The sequence below is a fragment of the Cynara cardunculus genome (genome assembly GCF_001531365.2).
Source record: "Cynara cardunculus var. scolymus isolate 2C chromosome LG 2, CcrdV1, whole genome shotgun sequence".
In the NCBI taxonomy this organism is placed as follows: domain Eukaryota; kingdom Viridiplantae; phylum Streptophyta; class Magnoliopsida; order Asterales; family Asteraceae; genus Cynara; species Cynara cardunculus.
This window is the reverse complement of record NC_037529.1, coordinates 28,939,364-28,957,584: the sequence shown is the minus strand read 5'-3', so window position 1 is coordinate 28,957,584 and position 18,221 is coordinate 28,939,364. Positions and strand designations below refer to the sequence as shown.

At 34.5% G+C, this 18,221-nt stretch overlaps 2 protein-coding genes and 1 non-coding gene across 5 annotated transcripts; 2 read left to right on the top strand and 1 right to left on the bottom strand.

The window, feature by feature from the left end:
- Nucleotides 1-5,248: 5,248 nt before the first annotated feature.
- LOC112507261 (pentatricopeptide repeat-containing protein At4g20090) lies at nucleotides 5,249-7,270 on the top strand. Its single transcript, XM_025111760.1, has one exon. The coding sequence runs from the start codon at nucleotides 5,309-5,311 to the stop codon at nucleotides 7,247-7,249; it is 1,941 nt and encodes a 646-aa protein (XP_024967528.1). The 5' UTR covers nucleotides 5,249-5,308; the 3' UTR covers nucleotides 7,250-7,270.
- A 2,888-nt stretch (nucleotides 7,271-10,158) lies between these two features.
- On the top strand, nucleotides 10,159-14,260 carry LOC112507262 (1-acyl-sn-glycerol-3-phosphate acyltransferase 2-like). Of its 3 annotated transcripts, none has more exons than XM_025111761.1 (5): nucleotides 10,159-10,315; nucleotides 11,877-12,002; nucleotides 12,664-12,756; nucleotides 12,910-12,996; nucleotides 13,616-14,260. In XM_025111761.1, the coding sequence occupies exons 1-5, from the start codon at nucleotides 10,271-10,273 to the stop codon at nucleotides 13,844-13,846; spliced, it is 582 nt and encodes a 193-aa protein (XP_024967529.1). In that variant the 5' UTR covers nucleotides 10,159-10,270; the 3' UTR covers nucleotides 13,847-14,260. The 3 variants fall into 3 exon arrangements, with proteins under 3 accessions (XP_024967529.1, XP_024967531.1, XP_024967530.1); XM_025111763.1 differs by lacking the exon at nucleotides 10,159-10,315 and adding an exon at nucleotides 12,163-12,235 and having other exon boundaries at nucleotides 11,931-12,002; XM_025111762.1 differs by lacking the exons at nucleotides 10,159-10,315; nucleotides 11,877-12,002 and adding exons at nucleotides 12,030-12,040; nucleotides 12,163-12,235.
- A 344-nt stretch (nucleotides 14,261-14,604) lies between these two features.
- Nucleotides 14,605-14,676, bottom strand: TRNAD-GUC. The gene has a single exon. It is a non-coding gene; the product is annotated as a tRNA-Asp (tRNA).
- Nucleotides 14,677-18,221: the final 3,545 nt, after the last annotated feature.

The following is an 18,221-nucleotide window of genomic DNA, read 5'->3' as shown; positions in this document are numbered from 1 at the left end:
TAAAGTGTGTAAACTTGTTAAATCTCTATACGGGTTAAAACAAGCTCCTAAACAGTGGCACAAAATGTTTGATACGACTATCACATCTTTCGGGTTCTGACATAATGGGGCCGACCGGTGCATCTACTCAAAATGCACGAGAGGGTACACTTTGGTAATCTGTCTTTACGTCGATGATATGTTGATCATCGGAACCAATCTAAATGGTATTCTTGAGACCAAAAGATACTTATCCTCGAACTTTAAGATGAAAGATCTTGGAGAAGTAGATACCATCCTTGGGATAAAGATCAAAAGATCAACATCTCAAATCTCTCTATGTCAGTTTCATTACATAGAGAAGATACTGACAAAGTTTCAACATTTGAATATAAAGGAGTTTAACACTCCGTTTGATTCAAGTGTGAAACTCAATAAAAATACTGGCAGAACAGTGGCTCAACTAGAATATGCTAGTGCAATAGGATGCATGATGTATGCAATGCATTGCACTAGACCGGATATTGCTTTTGTTGTGAGTAGACTGAGTCAATATACGAGCAATCCGGGTTCAGATAACTGGAAAACAATTGGTAGAGTATTGGGCTACTTGAAAAGAACCCAAGAACTAGAGTTGGCATACTATACGCATCCAGGAATCTTGGAGGGATATTCTGACGCCAGTTGGATAGATCACTCAAGTCATTCTAAATCCACAAGTGGGTGGATTTATACTCTTGCTGGAGAAGCGATTTCTTGGGCGAGCAAGAAACAAACGTGTATCGCCCATTCGACTATGGAAGCCGAATTTATTGCCCTAGCAGCAGCGGGCAAAGAGGCTGAATGGATTAGAGATTTGTTGACAGATATCCATTTATGGCCTCGACCGACTCCCTCTATTCCCATGTATTGTGACAGTGAGGCCACACTGTCCAAAGTATACAATGCTGTATATAATGGGAAGTCGCGACACATAGGTCTCCGACACAACTACGTGAGACAACTAATTGATGCTGGTACTATAAGTATTGTGTTTGTCAAGTCTTGTGGAAACTTGGCAGATCCACTAACCAAGCCTCTGACGAGAGACTTGGTAGGGTCAACCACCAGAGACATGGGTCTGAAACCACATAGAATCAGTCAGTGATGGAAACCCAACTTGGATATAGTACTCCTATTTACCAAGTTTAAAGGGTAACAACAAGTCACTTGATTGATAGAAGGTACTATCAAACGATAGATCCATGTAAGGTGAAAGATAATACGGCGTTGTCGAGAACAAGGATGAGTTAATCTCTTAACAAAGTTTAGAGGCATCTTAACAACGAAGATGTTATAGAACTTTGCCTATATGACTTAGAGGTGGTGCCGCCTCATAAGAAGAGTAGTGTTTTCTCTTTGAGTAAGTCATGAAACAGGGTTTAGCGCATGGCCATAATAGCGCTCAGTGAGAGAGCAAGGTGGATAGATGATGTGTGTAGGTAAGCAAAAGTGGTCGCAAGATTCAAGGTTTAAATCCTAAGGATACCATTGGATTGATCCCTTCTTGCATACTTACGTTAAACATGGTTTAATCTTAGTAACACCACTGTAACATTGTCTACCATGAATGTCAAGAAACTTTCCAACCTGGTGGGGGATTGTTGGAAATTTGTGGGTTGGAAGTTAACCTTCCATCCCACATTGGTAGAGAGTTTATTTGTAGAGAAGCTTATAAGGCATTCTCTATTAGTGGGCTTTGAACATGTTAGTGGACTCATGGTGGGGGTTTTGAGTGAAAGGCCCAACACACACGGGCGCGCGAGGCCGCGGACCCGAGATTCGCGAAGGTGGCACGAGGAGGCGCACTTTGCACTACGCACGCCGCATCGGAGCAGAAGGAGCCTCGCCCCGAGCTCCGGGTATCTTTTTACTAGAAATTTCGTCAGGAGGATTATCAGTTTATTAATTATTAATTTTAATTTGAATTAATCCGTTTTTATTTTTAATTTGAATTTAACTGATTTTTTGACTTGGTTTAGAGATAGAATTTTCGGTTGAGATTTATCCTCCCACTATCTCCGATTTTGGAGAGATTCGTGGGCCATAACTAGGGTTTCACCAGGTATAAATACTGGGTGAAGCCGTATCAATGATCACATACGAAAAACTACTTTTCCTTTGACGAAATTCTGCTCCCGTCTCCTATTTCTCTCTACCGGTTTTGCTACAAAAAACCTGCTCTATATTCTTTGTGATAGCTGTTCGCAAACGAATAGCCTACTGCATCAAATCCTGGGGCTTTGCGACTAGCAGACTCACAACTTCTAAAGAGTGGTCATATAAAACCTTTAAGGACAAGTTTTTTCCGTGCAGTTCTTCATCCGAATCGATATCATTTTTACCAGATTGGTTTTATAATTTTTGCATTGTATTTAAATTTTTTCGTTCACTAAGTGAACACTCTGCTTCTACCCCTTTCTTTCATTGAATCTATCGCGAATGATAGATTCAATCTGTGTGAATTGGCACGTATTGAGGTTTTGGTGAGTCTGAATTCAAAAGGTTTAACCTTTTTATTGTTATAATGTAATTAAATTATATAAAGATTAAATCTTTATTTGGTGTTCATTTTTCTTATTGGAATTATTATTTTCAACACTATCTTGGTTGCAAGTAACTCCTCAAAATTTTAGTTGGTTCAACAACCATTTCATTTCTCATGGTACATTCTACAACTCACAAATTGATAATCTTTGTTAGCTAGCTTGGATTACTAGTTCCTGTAACATTTCCTGACGTCATTTTTTTTGCATTTTCTCACTATAATTGTGAAGACGAGCCCATTTGACACTGAGTAAATATAAATGGTTTTACTGAGAAGCCTTGCAGTGAGCACTTGTATGTTTTTACCTTTCATTTGTACTATTTTTTGGTGCAAAAACATAGTTAAACTGAACTAGGTTTACTTTTGGTAGGGTTTCGTTGAGGCAAAAGTCCAAAGATGACAATCGTGAATTATTGGAATAGATGGTTCACACTACTCACAGGGTTAATATGATATCCCTTTTACTGTTGTGGTAACTTTTACTGGTCAAATTTGTGTTTTTAAAATCAAGAATTGTAAGGGTATGGGACAATGGCTTAATGATGATGCATAAGTTTAACATCCTTCCTTGTTTCTACAAGTTGTTACTTCACGACATTGTCTTATGTGATAGAGCTTTTGTGCGTGCTCAACCTACAAAAGAATAGAGGATGGACAACCTGTTTAAGAACGTTTCAGATATTGAAGATGAAGGCACAATAAGCTAGTATTTCTCTTTTGTTTTCAAAAAGTTTTGCAATTCACAAGTTCCGACACTTTTTTAGGTTTTAAATTGATGCCATATTACTTTATTTTTAAGGAAAAAATCTTTACGACAAAGACAAAAGTAATTGGTGTTAAAACTGTAGAAGAATACACGAAATGTTGTGTGGTTTTTAGGCAAGTTTATGTTGGCAGGAGGGTGACCAGTAGCACATATAGAACAAGCCGTGAGATGCAGTTAGAGATACGTTCACGCGAGACATACACTTATGGTTCAATGATTGCGGATTAATGCTTGATGTACAAATTTGTTGTTTTTTGTAACAGACTGTTACCATTTTTAACAAGTGGCTGACATTCGATTTGGTTTATGTCCAGTTGAATAACCAGTGATACTTGTTGATCTGTACTTATAGATAGGTGGATACTTATAGGGTAATTAGCTTTGTCATTTATTATGATAATTAAMTGTTGTTTTTGCTATTTGTAGAGACGTTATTGTGGTCAACGTTATTGTTTTTGACGAATGTTCTACATTTAGACCATCTATTTATCAATTCCATGAAATGCATGTCCACTTGGAAAGACGGTTTTCGTAGTTTTTAATCCTAAAATATATTCTTGTTTTTATGTTACATTTGATTTCCCAGCGTTCCAAACTCTTTTCTAGTAAAAGCATCCATTGCACGTTATGAAGAATATACACGTACATGGAGTTTCAATTTGGAGTTTTTTTTTCAAATCAAAAGAACCAAAAGTGCATCAATGCGGTCTTTACGTCGAAGTATCATGTTTGACTCATTTTAAACCATTGCAAAGCTGAAAAAGAGCTGGAAATCAAATTCAGATACTACTTTTCCAGCTGTATCATCGTAGGTGGTATCATCAATTGCATTCGAGAAAAACTAGGAACCAAGTTAGCATTTCTCCCCTCTAAACATGAGGAGTATATGGTGATTCATATATTTTTGTATTAGTTTGACCGATTCAAATTTCATATCTCATACGTAAAACAAATAATCTTACTGATTCAAATTTCAGACTTCAACACCACCTCTTGTAAATCAGAAATAAAATCAAACTTCACACTTCTGCCCTTCTTAAAAAAAAACACCACCTTAGTTATAATCGTACCAATTAGTCTTGTACCATACGTTATCTAAGGTTACACCGCTACATATGGCTGTAAACGAATTGAACGAACACGAACAAAGACTTGTTTATGTTCGTTCGTTTAACTTAACCGAACAAACGAACAAACACGAACGGTAAACGAACGAAAATCTTTGTGTTCGTGTTCGTTCGTTTAGAAATCATGTGTGTTCGTGTTCGTTTATGTTCGTTCTTAACATGCTAAACGAACATAAACGAACAGACACAAACGAACGAGCTAAATGAACATAAACGAACAGACACAAACGAACGAGTTAAACGAACATAAACGAACATGTTTAAATGACAATAAACGGATATGCCTAAACGAACATAACAAACGAACACCACCACTTGTCATTCAATTAACTAGTACATAAAAATTATCTGGAGGCTAGGGTTTTAGGAAAAAAGTGAAAAAGAAAAAATTTTAAACAAGACAAAATGATGATAAGATTTAAATTTAAATAAAATCTAAAAAATTAAAACTTAAATAAATATTATTTGAATTCAAACTAAATAAATAAAAGATTATATATTAAATTTAATACATAAACGTATGAATATAAACGAAAATTCATGAACATAAATAAACAAACGAGACTTTTGTTCATATTTATTCGTTTAACTAAAAAAAATTATTCAGGCAACAAACGTCATTACCAAACTATTCACAAACGGTTCAATGAACGTGTGGTTGTTTTCGGGCTATCGCTACCATCGAACAAATTTACTTCACCATACCAGGACCGGTTCGTAGGCCCATTCGCGTGCTTCATCTCCTTCCCCCGTTTCCTTTTGTATTTCTGACCATAATCAAATTTCGTTTTGCACGAAAATGTTCTTGTATTTCGTACTAAATTCTTCATAACCCTAGCTGATAACGGCATGCTCATTACTGTTACCATCAGTACTTCCATCAGGAAACAACTAAGTTCAAAAGGGTTCTCCCAAATTCGATATTTTTCTATTATCAGACCTGAAAAGGCACCTGAAAACAAGCAGGAGCCGGAGATCGAACGACCAATTCATGAAGACGTTTTCAAATCAGGTCAGAAATTGGGTTCATTTAAAGTGGGTGACCCCACATTTTACTCTCTCATTGAAAACTTCTCGAAAACAGGAGATTTGATATCGTTGGCGAAGGTTTTTAATCAGATGAAGCGTGAAAGAAGAGTGTTCATAGAGAGGAATTTTATATTAGTATTTAAAGCCTATGGGAAAGCAAAGAAAGCTGAAAATGCTTTAGACTTGTTTGATAAAATGTGGGTCGAATACCAATGCAGACCAAGTGTTCGATCATTTAACTCAGTGATTAATGTAGCCATACAAGAGGGTTTGTTTAGTAGGGCTCTGGAGTTCTATTCTTCTGTTGTAATTCGGGACAAGAGGGTTTTACCGAATGTGTTAACATACAATCTGATTCTTAAAGTATTGTGTAGATTAAGACTGATTGATAGGGCTATAGAGACGTTTAGGGAGATGCCTGTTAGGAAATGCACACCAGACGTGTTTACTTATTGCACTTTAATGGACGGGTTGTGTAAGGAAGATAGGATCGATGAGGCAGTTTGTCTCTTGGATGAGATGCAAGTTGAGGGTTGCTTCCCAACTGCTGTGACCTTTAATGTGTTGATTAATGGGTTGTGCAAGAAGGGTGACTTGGCACGGGCAGCAAATGTTGTGGAGAATATGTTTCTGAAAGGATGCGTGCCAAATGAAGCAACCTATAACACTCTTATACATGGTCTCTGCCTAAAAGGAAAACTGGAGAAGGCGGTTAGTCTTTTGGATAGAATGGTTCGGAATAAATGTATTCCCAATGATGTTACATATGGTACAATCATCAATGGGTTAGTGAAGCAGGGAAGGGCTGTTGATGGTGCACACATGTTGGTCTCAATGGAGGAAAGAGGACTTAAAGCAAATCAGTATGTTTATTCGACGCTTATAAGTGGGTTGTTCAAAGAGGGGAAACCCAAAGAGGCATTGAACATGTGGAAGGAGATGATAAGTAAAGGGTGCAAACCCAATACTGTACTCTATGGCACTCTTATAGATGGTTTATGCGGAGAAATGAAACCAGATGAAGCTAAGGATGTTCTGCTTGAGATGGATAAAGTGGGTTGTAAGCCCAACGCTTTCATATATAGCTCCCTGATGAAGGGGTTTTTCAACATGGGTAACAGCGATAAAGCTCTTTCCCTTTGGAAAGAGGTTGCAAGTAATGATTGTGTGCAAAATGAGGTTTGCTACAGCGTACTCATTCATGGCCTATGCAGTGATGGCAAGTTGGAGGAGGCTCGAATGTTTTGGGAGGAAATGTTGTTAAATGGGTATAGACCTGATGTTGTTGCTTACAGTTCACTGATCCATGGCCTATGCAGCGATGGGTTTGTTGAAGAAGGTTTAAAACTTTTCAACGAGATGCTGTGTGCAGGGTCTGGCTCTCAACCTGATATAATCACTTACAATATACTTTCTAATGCTTTGTGCAAGCATGGTCGTATTTCGCATGCTATTGATCTGCTAAACAACATGCTTGATCGAGGCTGCGATCCAGACTTGGTTACATGTAACATCTTTTTAAAAACATTAAAAGAACATACAAATGGCTCGCAAGATGGGAGTGAGTTTCTGGAAGAACTTGTGCTTCGGCTTCACAAGCGAAGGCAGGTTGCAGGAGCTTCCAAAATCATTGAAGTGATGCTTCAAAAATATCTTACACCCAAAACATCCACCTGGGAAATTGTTATTCAAGAACTTTGTAAACCCAAGAAGGTTCGAGCTGCTATTGACAGATGCTGGAATAATCTATATGTCCAATGACAGAGGTGACAAGTATTTCTTTTTCTGCTCTCTATCTTATATTATACATCAATACTGAATTTATCTTTCATTGTTGTAAAATATAGGTCGAAAACTGCAATACAAGCCATTTACATGTCTCGATGCCTATTTAATTCTGTTGGAAGATCTCATATAAATCTTTACAAGCCATATGATATCTTGCATCTTCTGGACAGTTGAATATCAGCATTCCCACATTTTCTAACCGTTTTTGGAACTTCAATCCTTTCTTTCCCCTTGTCTTTGTCTCGTCTTTTGGGCTAATAAATCCTTGTTATTTATCTGCCTACCAAGCTTTGTATTACATTCGACTTAAATCTTTACTTCTTTTATTACAGTTTCTAATTTGCCGGTTGTCTAACCTCTTTAGTTATCTCTCGTGGCTCATATCAGTTTTGATCTATGTGACGCTAGCAGATAGCATAGTTTCAGTTAACTAACACCAAAAATTGAGGTTACAACTAAAGCTGGCATTGAACAAGCATAAGGTTAGTTAGCGCTTTGATTCCTTTGGAGATCCCCACTATTCGGCTATGAGTTATTGGTTGTTACTAGAAACCTAGCAAATTGTGATGGTAGCTATTGGGATAATAATGCAAGACAATTGCGAAAGTGAAATCCCTATAATATGCTTTGAGATCCCCAACACACATGTATGCTGCTAGTTAGTCTATTTTTTAGGATTACCTAGAGTGATATACTCATAAGAACAATTGTAATTACCGATGCATATCAAGCATAAAGTAGCAATTGACAAGGGTCCTTAGTGTGTTTGGTATGAGGACCATGGTTGAGGGGATGGACGGGAAGGGCGAGAGTGATTTAGGCGGGTGAAAGAATTGTGGAAGGTTTTAGGGTTTTAATTTGAAATGAGTAGCTTAGTAATTTACCAATATCATCTCATTTTCCTAATTTTTGATCCACCTATATTGGTGGGACAAAAAATGCATTTTTGCCCCACTCAGTTTTGTCTTGTCCTAGTCTAATGTCGCAACAAACGTAACATAACAACTTTCACCCACGTTATGTCCCCCGTGCTGCCCTTGAAAGTTAGACCTTATAACTTGAGCTTTGCATCCAAGTACTATGTAATTTTCATCTTTTGATTTCCCCAGAAGTCGTCATTGATATCTGGTCAGGTGATTGAGCAGTAAAAATTAAAATAGCCAATTTCCATTTCAAATTGCAATCCACGGCAAGTGTGGTTGTTGAGAGTTATAACCTATAAATTGTTAAAAGTATTAGCAATATGTATGAATTATTTTAGAAGACAAACTGAATTATTAAGCCAACCATAAGCTAGCTTATTTTTTGAGATTATCGAAAAAACTCGTCAGGTAAATCATTAGCCAACTTATAAGCTCTTGGGGATTTTCCAATTATACTCCTTATAGGTTAGAAGTAAGTAATTTTTCAACACGTTATTTTATATCTAGTTTATCAGCTAGTTCCCTTTATACCAAAAATGACTATTTTATCAACTAGTTCTATCAACCAATATCTAGTGTTTCATCTAAGAGTTAGCTTATAAGTTAGTTTGCAAAACATAGCTTAAAACTTTTGTAGGGAGAATAAATAGTTCAACTGATTAGTGGTTTAGTTTCTTAGTTGGTCTTATTTGGATTTGCATCCATCTTTGAATTAAACCTGGATCATACATGAACCTTAGTTTCTTGCAAAATCCAATCTTGCCAATAAGAGTTTAAGGGAGCGTTTGGATCACTGAATGAAATTTGGTGGAATTGGAATCCATTTTGAAGGAATTTGACTTTGAAGGAACTGGTGAATGGAATTTGACCACGTGTTTGGATGGTAGGAATTGGAATTGAATCTTTCAAAAAAATTGGAATCTCCGTTATGGTGATATTGGTGGTCGGAGGTGGGGGTGGCAGTTGTGAGGACGACAGATACTGTCTAGTCCTTTTTGTGAATTATTTTATCTCTTACAAAATTATTTTTTAGAGGTCATCATATTCCTCCTTGATCTTCATTGATTTCATCCTACTCTCTTCTAGCTTAGTCTTTTTTAAACTAGAGATATCTAGTTCCTTTTGCTCCTTGCTTGTCTCTTTGGACATGGCTCATCTTGTCTTTTATAACTTCTAACCATATTAACCAACTTTTGAATACTATGACTTCCCTCCACAATTTGAATAGCAGGTAAGCTTGCATGAAACTTATAGCTATCTTATTTACGGAATAGAGTTTCAAATTCTTGGTTTCTTATCAATATATATGAGCTTATTGTGAGAGTAAAACTTCAGCATGCTTTGGCATTGTTAAAGAAGTTCAATGTCTGTTGCCTAAAAGGAAAGGAAAAAAAGAAGCTTGGAGGAAGGAATTGAAGGAGATGGTAAAACAGAAAGTGAACCTGACGCTATTCTTTTATTAAGTGAGCCTGTCTTACTCTCTTATATGGTCAATACCTAGGTAATCTTTTTCCAAGAAGGATTTTGGAGATTAATAAAGACAAAATGTTACATGTATACGATTTTGTAGCCATTTTCTGATTTTATTAGTCATCGAATGTTTGGGCCTCTGTTTGATCTTTATTCATGTATTTGTAGGCTTGGAACATGTTATTTTCAAAATGATGTTACCACTTGCTAAGGTAAAGCTGTTCAATATATGCAGGTCATTGGTGGGTCAATGTGGTTTTCTGAGTCTCTTTTTCTTGTGCAAAGCTGGGCTAAAGATGAAAGTACTCTAAAGGTATCATCACACTAATTTAGTTCACTTATTCTATCTAGTATGTTTATGTCATGCCTCTTTCCATCACTCACACACAACTATGTTTTTTAAGTTGTGTCTTCTTTTGTCATAACTTTTTTTCTTGGACATGCTAAATTGCTAAGTGTGTTTTGACTTTTTGACTTTGTATACCGCAGTTAGCTCTTCAAAGCTTAAAACACTACCCTCAGCCCTTTTGGTTGGCTCTTTTTGTCGAGGGGACTCTATTTACTAAAGCAAAGCTTTTAGCAGCTCAAGATAGCATCGTCAATGGGGTTGCTTGTTCCTAGAAATGTTCTAATTCCACGAACAAAGGTAAGACATGATTGGATCTACCAGCAAATATCAACATGATTAGCTAAGGATCTCTTTATGATTTCCTTTTATGGGTCTCTACCTGCTCATTTGAATCGTTTGCATGGTGCATTTAAGGTCCATGGGGTGGAAATAATTGCTTTTGATTAATTATTCCTTAGTGTTGTCATATCTAACTTTATGGCCAACAAAATCATTGGACGGATATATGTGACAACCTATCTCCCTCTCGGTGGGAGGATAGAAAGCAAGATATGCTTCTCAGACCATTATTTCTGCCACTTTTATGTAACTAGTGTTTGAAGATGAGAAGCTTGAAAAGCTTATGGAGATGAACTTTTGATGGATGGGTGTTAGATGATAATCAATTTAGTAGAAATATCCAATGATCCAGGCACACCAGTCTAGACATGTTATATAGCATTTAGTGTTAAACTTTATGCTTTACACCCTTTGGTTAATACTAATCACAAATTACTGGATGCTACAACTTTCTCCCTTAAGTTAGATATCTCATGCACAACTTGGATAACGAGAACAGTTAAGAGTTTGCGGTGTGTCTTGTATATTTCGTTACTGCCTGCTAGCGAGTTCAATGTCATAGTTTTTCCTTGAGAAAGTGTGTCCTTCTTGATTAATTTTTAGTTACAGATTACATACACATTGCAACAATATCTACACACGAAAGTAACTCTTCTAGTTTGCAAAGGAAATAAACCCTTCTTATCTCATGATACTGCTATATGATACTAGGTTACATTTTCAAGAAGCCAACAAAGGAAAAGATACACTATGCCCACTTTTCTTGTTATGAGACTTGGATACTCCATGCTTTCCACTCATATTTAATCATTAATCATTAGCTGCAAGCCGGTTTACTTTTTGACAAAAATAATCATTTTTCTCGGACTTCATTACTCCTGCATTTTACGTTTTTTTTTTCAGTTCTATTTTCGTATTTAGTTTCCCTTTTCCTTTTTCTTTTTAATTTAATTATAATATTGTTTTTTGTTTTCTTTTTTTTTTTGGTTTGGTATGGGTTTATTTTTTGGGTGAATCATTCAAAGCTTCTTTCATCGTAATGTTGTAAATTTCATATCTTGATATTTAAGAGTATATTGAACTTTTTTTATAAAAACAATGTTATGCTTACACACCAATTGCAAAATAATCCTTCTAATGCTACATATACCAAAATTTCAAAATTCTAGCTTCACATTGTAATGCAGTCTATTGGTTAGCTTCATATTGTTTTTAAATTATAGGGTGATATGGTTATCTAACATTTACATTATCAAACGATACGAAAATAGTTTAGAGGGTTAATATAGCAAGTTTCTTTTCTTGTTATTAAAGATGTTTCTTATAGATAACTTACCAAATAGTAATTCTCATTCAGCACCAATTCCACATGGAACTCTATCATGCATCAGATTTTCAGTTTTATGAAACACCACCTAGACGTGGCTTATGGTTCTCAAATGCAATCGAATACTTCCTGCCTGTTATACTGCTTTTACATAGTTTAATTTACTTAATATCATCATTAATATGTTGCCAGGGGTTTGTTACATCAGTGAGTCAGATGAAATCATTTGTTCCTGCAATTATTGATATGACTGTTTCTATTCCTAAAGATTCAACTCCACCAACAATGCTGTGGCTCTTTAAAGGCCAGTCTTCTGTGGTAAGCCTTCTTGATCATTAAGTTCTGGCTATGCAAAGGTGAAGTGCCCATTTGAGAGCATTTTAACTGTATTTCTGTTCTCTATAATTTGATACTCAGAAGTGCTTTATTATATATCTTCCATTTTCCTTTACTCATCATTTACCCTTTCTGGTGCCAGATAAACTCTCATGTATCTTTGTAAATTGCACAAATGTCATGGTCAGGTTCTATTGCCATTGTTTACATCATGGGTAGAATATTTAGCTGTTCTATTTGTCTACTTTTTCTTTTTAATAGACAGAGAGGGAAAAAGGCAATATTTATGTTCCATGCGGCAGATCAGATTGCTGTAACACTTAAATTTGCTGAAAACATGCCTATCTGAACTATAGAGGATCGTACTTTATCGGTAACCAGCCAAAGTGAAAATGGAATCAGCCAGTTTTATCACAGTTTGAAAAAACTTTCCACACGGATTAAATATAATTGTTAGATCCAGTCGTTAGATAAGGGATAATGTGCAGAAACTATTGATAGTATTCTGTAATTAGGATGAGATAGTCTTTTGGAAACTAGTGATTTTGTCAATTCTAATTTTTGTGCTGGTATGATCTGTATATTAATGATGATCTGCTTATAAACTGATGAATGTGATGAATAAAGGGATTTTTTTGTGCAGATTCATGTCAAAGTCACACGCCATTCAATGAAGGATGTACCAGAATCAGATGAAGCTGTTGCACAATGGTGTAAAGATAAATTTATCGTCAAGGTGCGGTGCATGCCTTTTGAGTCTCTTCAATTTTCTTTATTTATATATCTTCACAATTGGCTATTATTTTTCCTTTTCTTGTTTTTGTACTTGTTCCTGGTTGAAGCTTAATTGATTGTTTCTATATGTTTCTCTTGCTGTCTTAATCCACAGGATGATGTATTAGACCAACATAAAATAGCAGATGCCTTTCCTGATTCAGAACTCATTGACATCGGCCGACCATTGAAGTCTCTAGTGGTGAGAACATAGTTATAATAAACTTAGGCCTATGTTTGGCAAACTGGCTGATAAGCCAGCTGTTAGCTGATACTTCCTCTGGCCCAAAATAAGTGTGCACATTAGAAATGGCACACTGTTTTAGACATACATTATAATTACACTTTTTAGTTAACCAAATGGCAATTTTACCTTCGATTAATTTCTCTATAAAATGTTTGTGAACTAATCAAGGGTAGATTTCAACATTTAGTTATCTATTTTTTAAACTAAACACTTATTTTCTGACAAACATAATTAGGAATGTAGACACCTATTTTGGGACAGAGGGAGTGATAAGCTAGCTGATAAACTAGTCATGTGTAGTAAACTAGCTCATAATGTAGATGACAATGTAAAATTACCTAAAAGGACATGATGAATTGGAAAAATATACATAAGTGGGAAAAAGTGGAAAAAAACTCGGGAGCTTATTGAACGCTATTAGAAGTAGCTTTTCAAGAGCTAACTTATAAGCCAACTGAACTAGGATTTTTCAAAAATCTCAAAAAATTAGCTAAACGTATGGTTGCCAAACCCATCTTTTGGGGTGAGGCCATGATAGCAACTATGTTCTCTCACATGTTTGCAAATACAATAGGTGCTCGTTTCTTGGGTATGCCTGCTTGTTTTCGGGTCCTTCAAATTCTTGCAGTGGTCTGATCTTCTATCTTCATGGAAGGGCCTCACATTCACTGCAGTTGGGCTGGCAATTGTTACCATTTTAATGCATATCTTGATTCAATTCTCCCAATTGGAGCATTCGACACCTACAAAGGTGTCCCCTGTGTCGTCTAGCAACGGTACTGTACTAGCAACGGTACTGTACTAGAAAAGAATCCGCAAGTACAACATCTTCTTGAATGGATTGACCAAATCGCCATTCCTCTTCATTTATGAACAGATGTGTGTAGTAAAGAGCAGAATGAATATAAATCTATCTTGTTAACATTTTCATCAGCTAGGTTCAGTTTATGGTAGCGGTTTCAGTTTTATGGTGTCTATTTGACACTCCCAGTTTCAGAGATTTCCGACAATGATGTTGATGGTTGCGTTGAGTAAAGGTTGTGGCGGCTTTGATTTTTCCAGTTCTGCAATTGTTGGTTCGAACCATGGTGGTTTTGTTGCTCACGACAGAGGTGGTAGTGATGGTGGGATGGTGTGGTTCGGTTGTTTCAGTATTGTATTAGTGTTACATTATAAACGTAACGATTAATAGTCGTCTTGTTCCCTTCAATGATTGGTCCAAGGCCTTCTTATTCATTTTAAACTATAAAATATCGTATTAAAAATTCAAATACTTGTGGATAAAACAAAAACTAATCCTAGACCAGGTTGTCAGAAAAATCCTTAATAGTTTTGTAGGACTCGAACCCGTTACAGAATCCTAAAAATTGATTATTAGTTGGTAATGGATGAATATATAAACTTAATAAATGAATGCTTTTGAAACAACAATGAAACATAGTTTAGAAAAGAAAAAGGGTAAACCCCCATACCAGTTTTTAAAGCTTATTTGGTAGTAGCATTGACTTTATAGAATCAGACGATCCTGTTCAGAAACAGACAAGTTATAAAAATTAAAAACGACGCCGTTGCCGGGGATCGAACCCGGGTCACCCGCGTGACAGGCGGGAATACTTACCACTATACTACAACGACTTTGTTGACTTGCTTTTGCAGTTTTATTAATTGAATTTGTAATATGTGAAAAAATAGAACGACATTGTTGGTGTTTTCACGCCATTGTCAATTAATGAACCAAATATAGAATTTGTGAAACACGGTATTTTTTATTATTATTGTACCGTCGTTTACTTTTATGCATTTACTTTATGTTCGTTACATTTCATTGTAATTTATTTCCGTCATGAGTAGCTAAATCTTTTAGTTTGGGTGTGAGACAAATGATGAGATTTTAAACCGAAGAAAAAAGTAGACATCGTTTCGTGATGATGTTCCACTACTTCATTTCAAATTTTACAAAATACAAGACACTTATTGACAAATTGATCACTTTGAAAAGTGTTAAAATGTTGTGGTCTTAGAAATAAGCCACTTGAATGCACGTCAATTTGAATTATATAGAAAATAGATTTGAAAGAGTTGCTAACAAAGATATCTGTTATCTATGTTTCTCAATTTGATTAACTCTCGACAGGTTGGTCATTTGGCAACGTGTTAAAGTGTAATGGACTTAGAAATGAACCACTTGAAACACATCAACTTGGATGATACGAGAATCGACTCTTACACCCATGCTTCTTTCTTTATATTATGTGATTTCCAGTAGTATTAATTCAACCACAAAAGATTTCTTGAAATTCGTCGTCTGAAATCATTTCTTTCATTGAACTTTTACTAAGCTTTTACTCCAATCTCTGTGGACCATAATCAAAATCTTTACCACATTATTACTTGAAGAACGATATTGAGTCATATTGTATACTTGCTTTTGGTTCCAATTATCACATGTCTGAAGGTATGTAAAAAGCACTATCACATACCATAATTCCTTAGACCGTGACCTGTTAAAATATCTGATAGCATCTGAAATTAAGGGTTTATAAGATTTTACTCATCTTTATATGGATAAATTATGATACTAATAAAGGAAAAAACAGTAATAATCAATTCTGATACCAAATGCAGATCTTCAATAGGAACGATGGTACTGGTAATTAAATAAACAATGGATGTCAAGTATTAAGCCAATGTGAAAACATAAACGAGATAAACATCATATATGTAAGAATTTAGGAACAGTGACGAGGGTATGTTTAGAATGTTCTTGAATATGGACTACATTAATAATAGAAGGTGAACGATTAAGATTGGAAGAAGAAGAATTAACAATACGAAAAAAGATAAGTTGAAGATCTGAATATTTTGAACATTGGGACGTTTCTTATTGGATATCTTAGACATACAACGTAAAGTACCCTAATTTTTTCGATGCCTTGCTTGAGGATGCAAACCTCTTTAAATCGGCATGAGGTTGACATGAACTGTTCGTGTCTTTTAACAGATGTCCATTGCTTGAATAATTGGTCATATAGTGATGATTGCTCATGATTCATCTTTTCTTGTAGATCTTGAACATGTTCTGGCAATGAATGGTAATTATCTTATCTTTGGAGAATCTTTTTAGTAGTTCTAACGCTTTTACAGGAACGATTTTTCTCAACCTTTTTGGTGGTTCTCATTTGATCACTGTGATATCTCTCTCTCTCTCTCTCTATACTAGTCCATCATGTGTTATTTCATTTGATTTTTTTCTATCTATAGCTAGAATTTAATATAGAGATTAACATATAATTGTTTCACATGTACTCATTTCACAATGTGATCTTTTTGGCGTATTTGTGAAACACACTTTTAGCTTTGCCTTAGACTCTATTGGAACAAAGCAAAAAAAAAAAAAAATATATATATATATATATATATATAAAGTTTTAACATTGTGAACCGAATACATATGAAGCAAACATTGTGAAACAAATATATGTTAATCTATAAATTAAATATTGTACTTAGATGGGAAAAAAAATCATGTGAAACATAACCTTAAGATAGAAGTTCTCACGGATCTCATAAAATTTAAAGTTATCGCACGCACAAAACACAGAGAGAGAGAGAGAGAGAGAGAGAGAGAGAGAGAGAGAGAGAGAGAGAGTTACAATCAAATACAAACCATGGAAAAATTACAAACTATACAAACCAATCTCAACCGTCAATCTAGTCTAACGAATATCTTATTTCATAAATATATCAATTGTTCCATAATATAAAGTGTTCCTCATAGTTAATAAACTCTAACCATCTTTTATAAATATTCAAATCATAATAAATAAACAATCATTTACATAAATATTAATTACAGGTTTGTAACATTCACATTAATTTACCAAAGGGCCTTTGGCCTAGCGGTACCGTAGCCCTTGGCCTTTTAAAAGGTCAGTGGTTCAAACCTCACCATAGGTGAGGAGGGTGTGTAAGTTTATTTGTTGCATTTGCCGTATATAAATATTATATACTTAAAAGAAAATTCACATTAATTTACCGTCTATACATATATTCCCAAAATAGTAGTTAGATAAAGGGCAAAATGCATAAAATAGCAATCTACTTTCATAAATTTCTTTATTATAGCATTGTACTTTCAGTTTTTCTTATTACAGCAATGTACTTTCAAATTATTTTTTATTAGGACATTGTACTTTGAAAAATTTACCCATTATAGCATTGGGTAACCTTTTGATTTAAATTTACCCATTATACTAGGTTTCCATGCCACCTCATTGTCCACGTAGGCTGTCCACATGTACTATAGTGATGTCACTTTCTTACTACATCATTATACTTTCAAAATTATTTTATTATAACATCTACTATTTCTTATTAAACACTGTATTTTTAATTTTAATATTTAGATATTTTACATGTTTTTTTAATAAATGTATTAAATGAATTAAAAAATTCTAAATTATTTATTAATATACCAATATCAATAAAACTAGTAGAACACAACTTATCTCGCTAATATTTTTAAAAAAATATGTGTTTTTTGAAAAAAAAGGAAAATAAGAATTGTTCTTTTTTTACCAAAAAATATTATTTTTACTTGACGAAAATATTATATTTGCTTAAAAACTTTTTACTTGACGTATAAATATATTAAATTAATTAGATTTTTTTGAAGTATTTACTAATATAACAATATTAAAAAATTATAGATAACAATTTATTTCGTTAATATTTTAAAGAGAACTTTAAAAGATATGTATTTATTTGAACAACATAAAATAGGAAAAATTGTTTTTTTACAAATAAAATATATCTCGAAAATAATGTTGCATATTTATTTAATAAATATTTTACTCTAAGAATATTTAATTTAAATGCAACCTAATAAGAAAAAGTAAAAAAAAATTAAATGTTTTTTTAGATAATAGCAATGAAAAATGAAAATCACTAATAATAATTTGAAATATGTTTTTATTTTAATTTTAGTTAAGTCATCAAAATGATGTGTCATCCACATCACCTCATTAAAGCCACACAAGCAAAAAAGTCAAAGGGTTAACCGGTTTAAAAGGTAACAAGTTACCCATTGCTATTATTGGTAGATTTTTTAAAGTACAATGCCTTAATAAAAAATAATTTGAAAGTACATTGCTGTAATAAAGAAAAACAAAAGTAGAATG

Bases quoted from the DNA above. Each gene is read 5' to 3' on its own strand.
- LOC112507261 (XM_025111760.1), top strand. From the start codon at position 5,309: ATGCTCATTACTGTTACCATCAGTACTTCCATCAGGAAACAACTAAGT.
- LOC112507262 (XM_025111761.1), top strand. From the start codon at position 10,271: ATGGGGTTGCTTGTTCCTAGAAATGTTCTAATTCCACGAACAAAG. The intron at 12,757-12,909 runs GTGCGGTGCATG...CTTAATCCACAG, and splicing joins AAGATAAATTTATCGTCAAG to GATGATGTATTAGACCAACA. The intron at 12,997-13,615 runs GTGAGAACATAG...CAAATACAATAG, and splicing joins GACCATTGAAGTCTCTAGTG to GTGCTCGTTTCTTGGGTATG.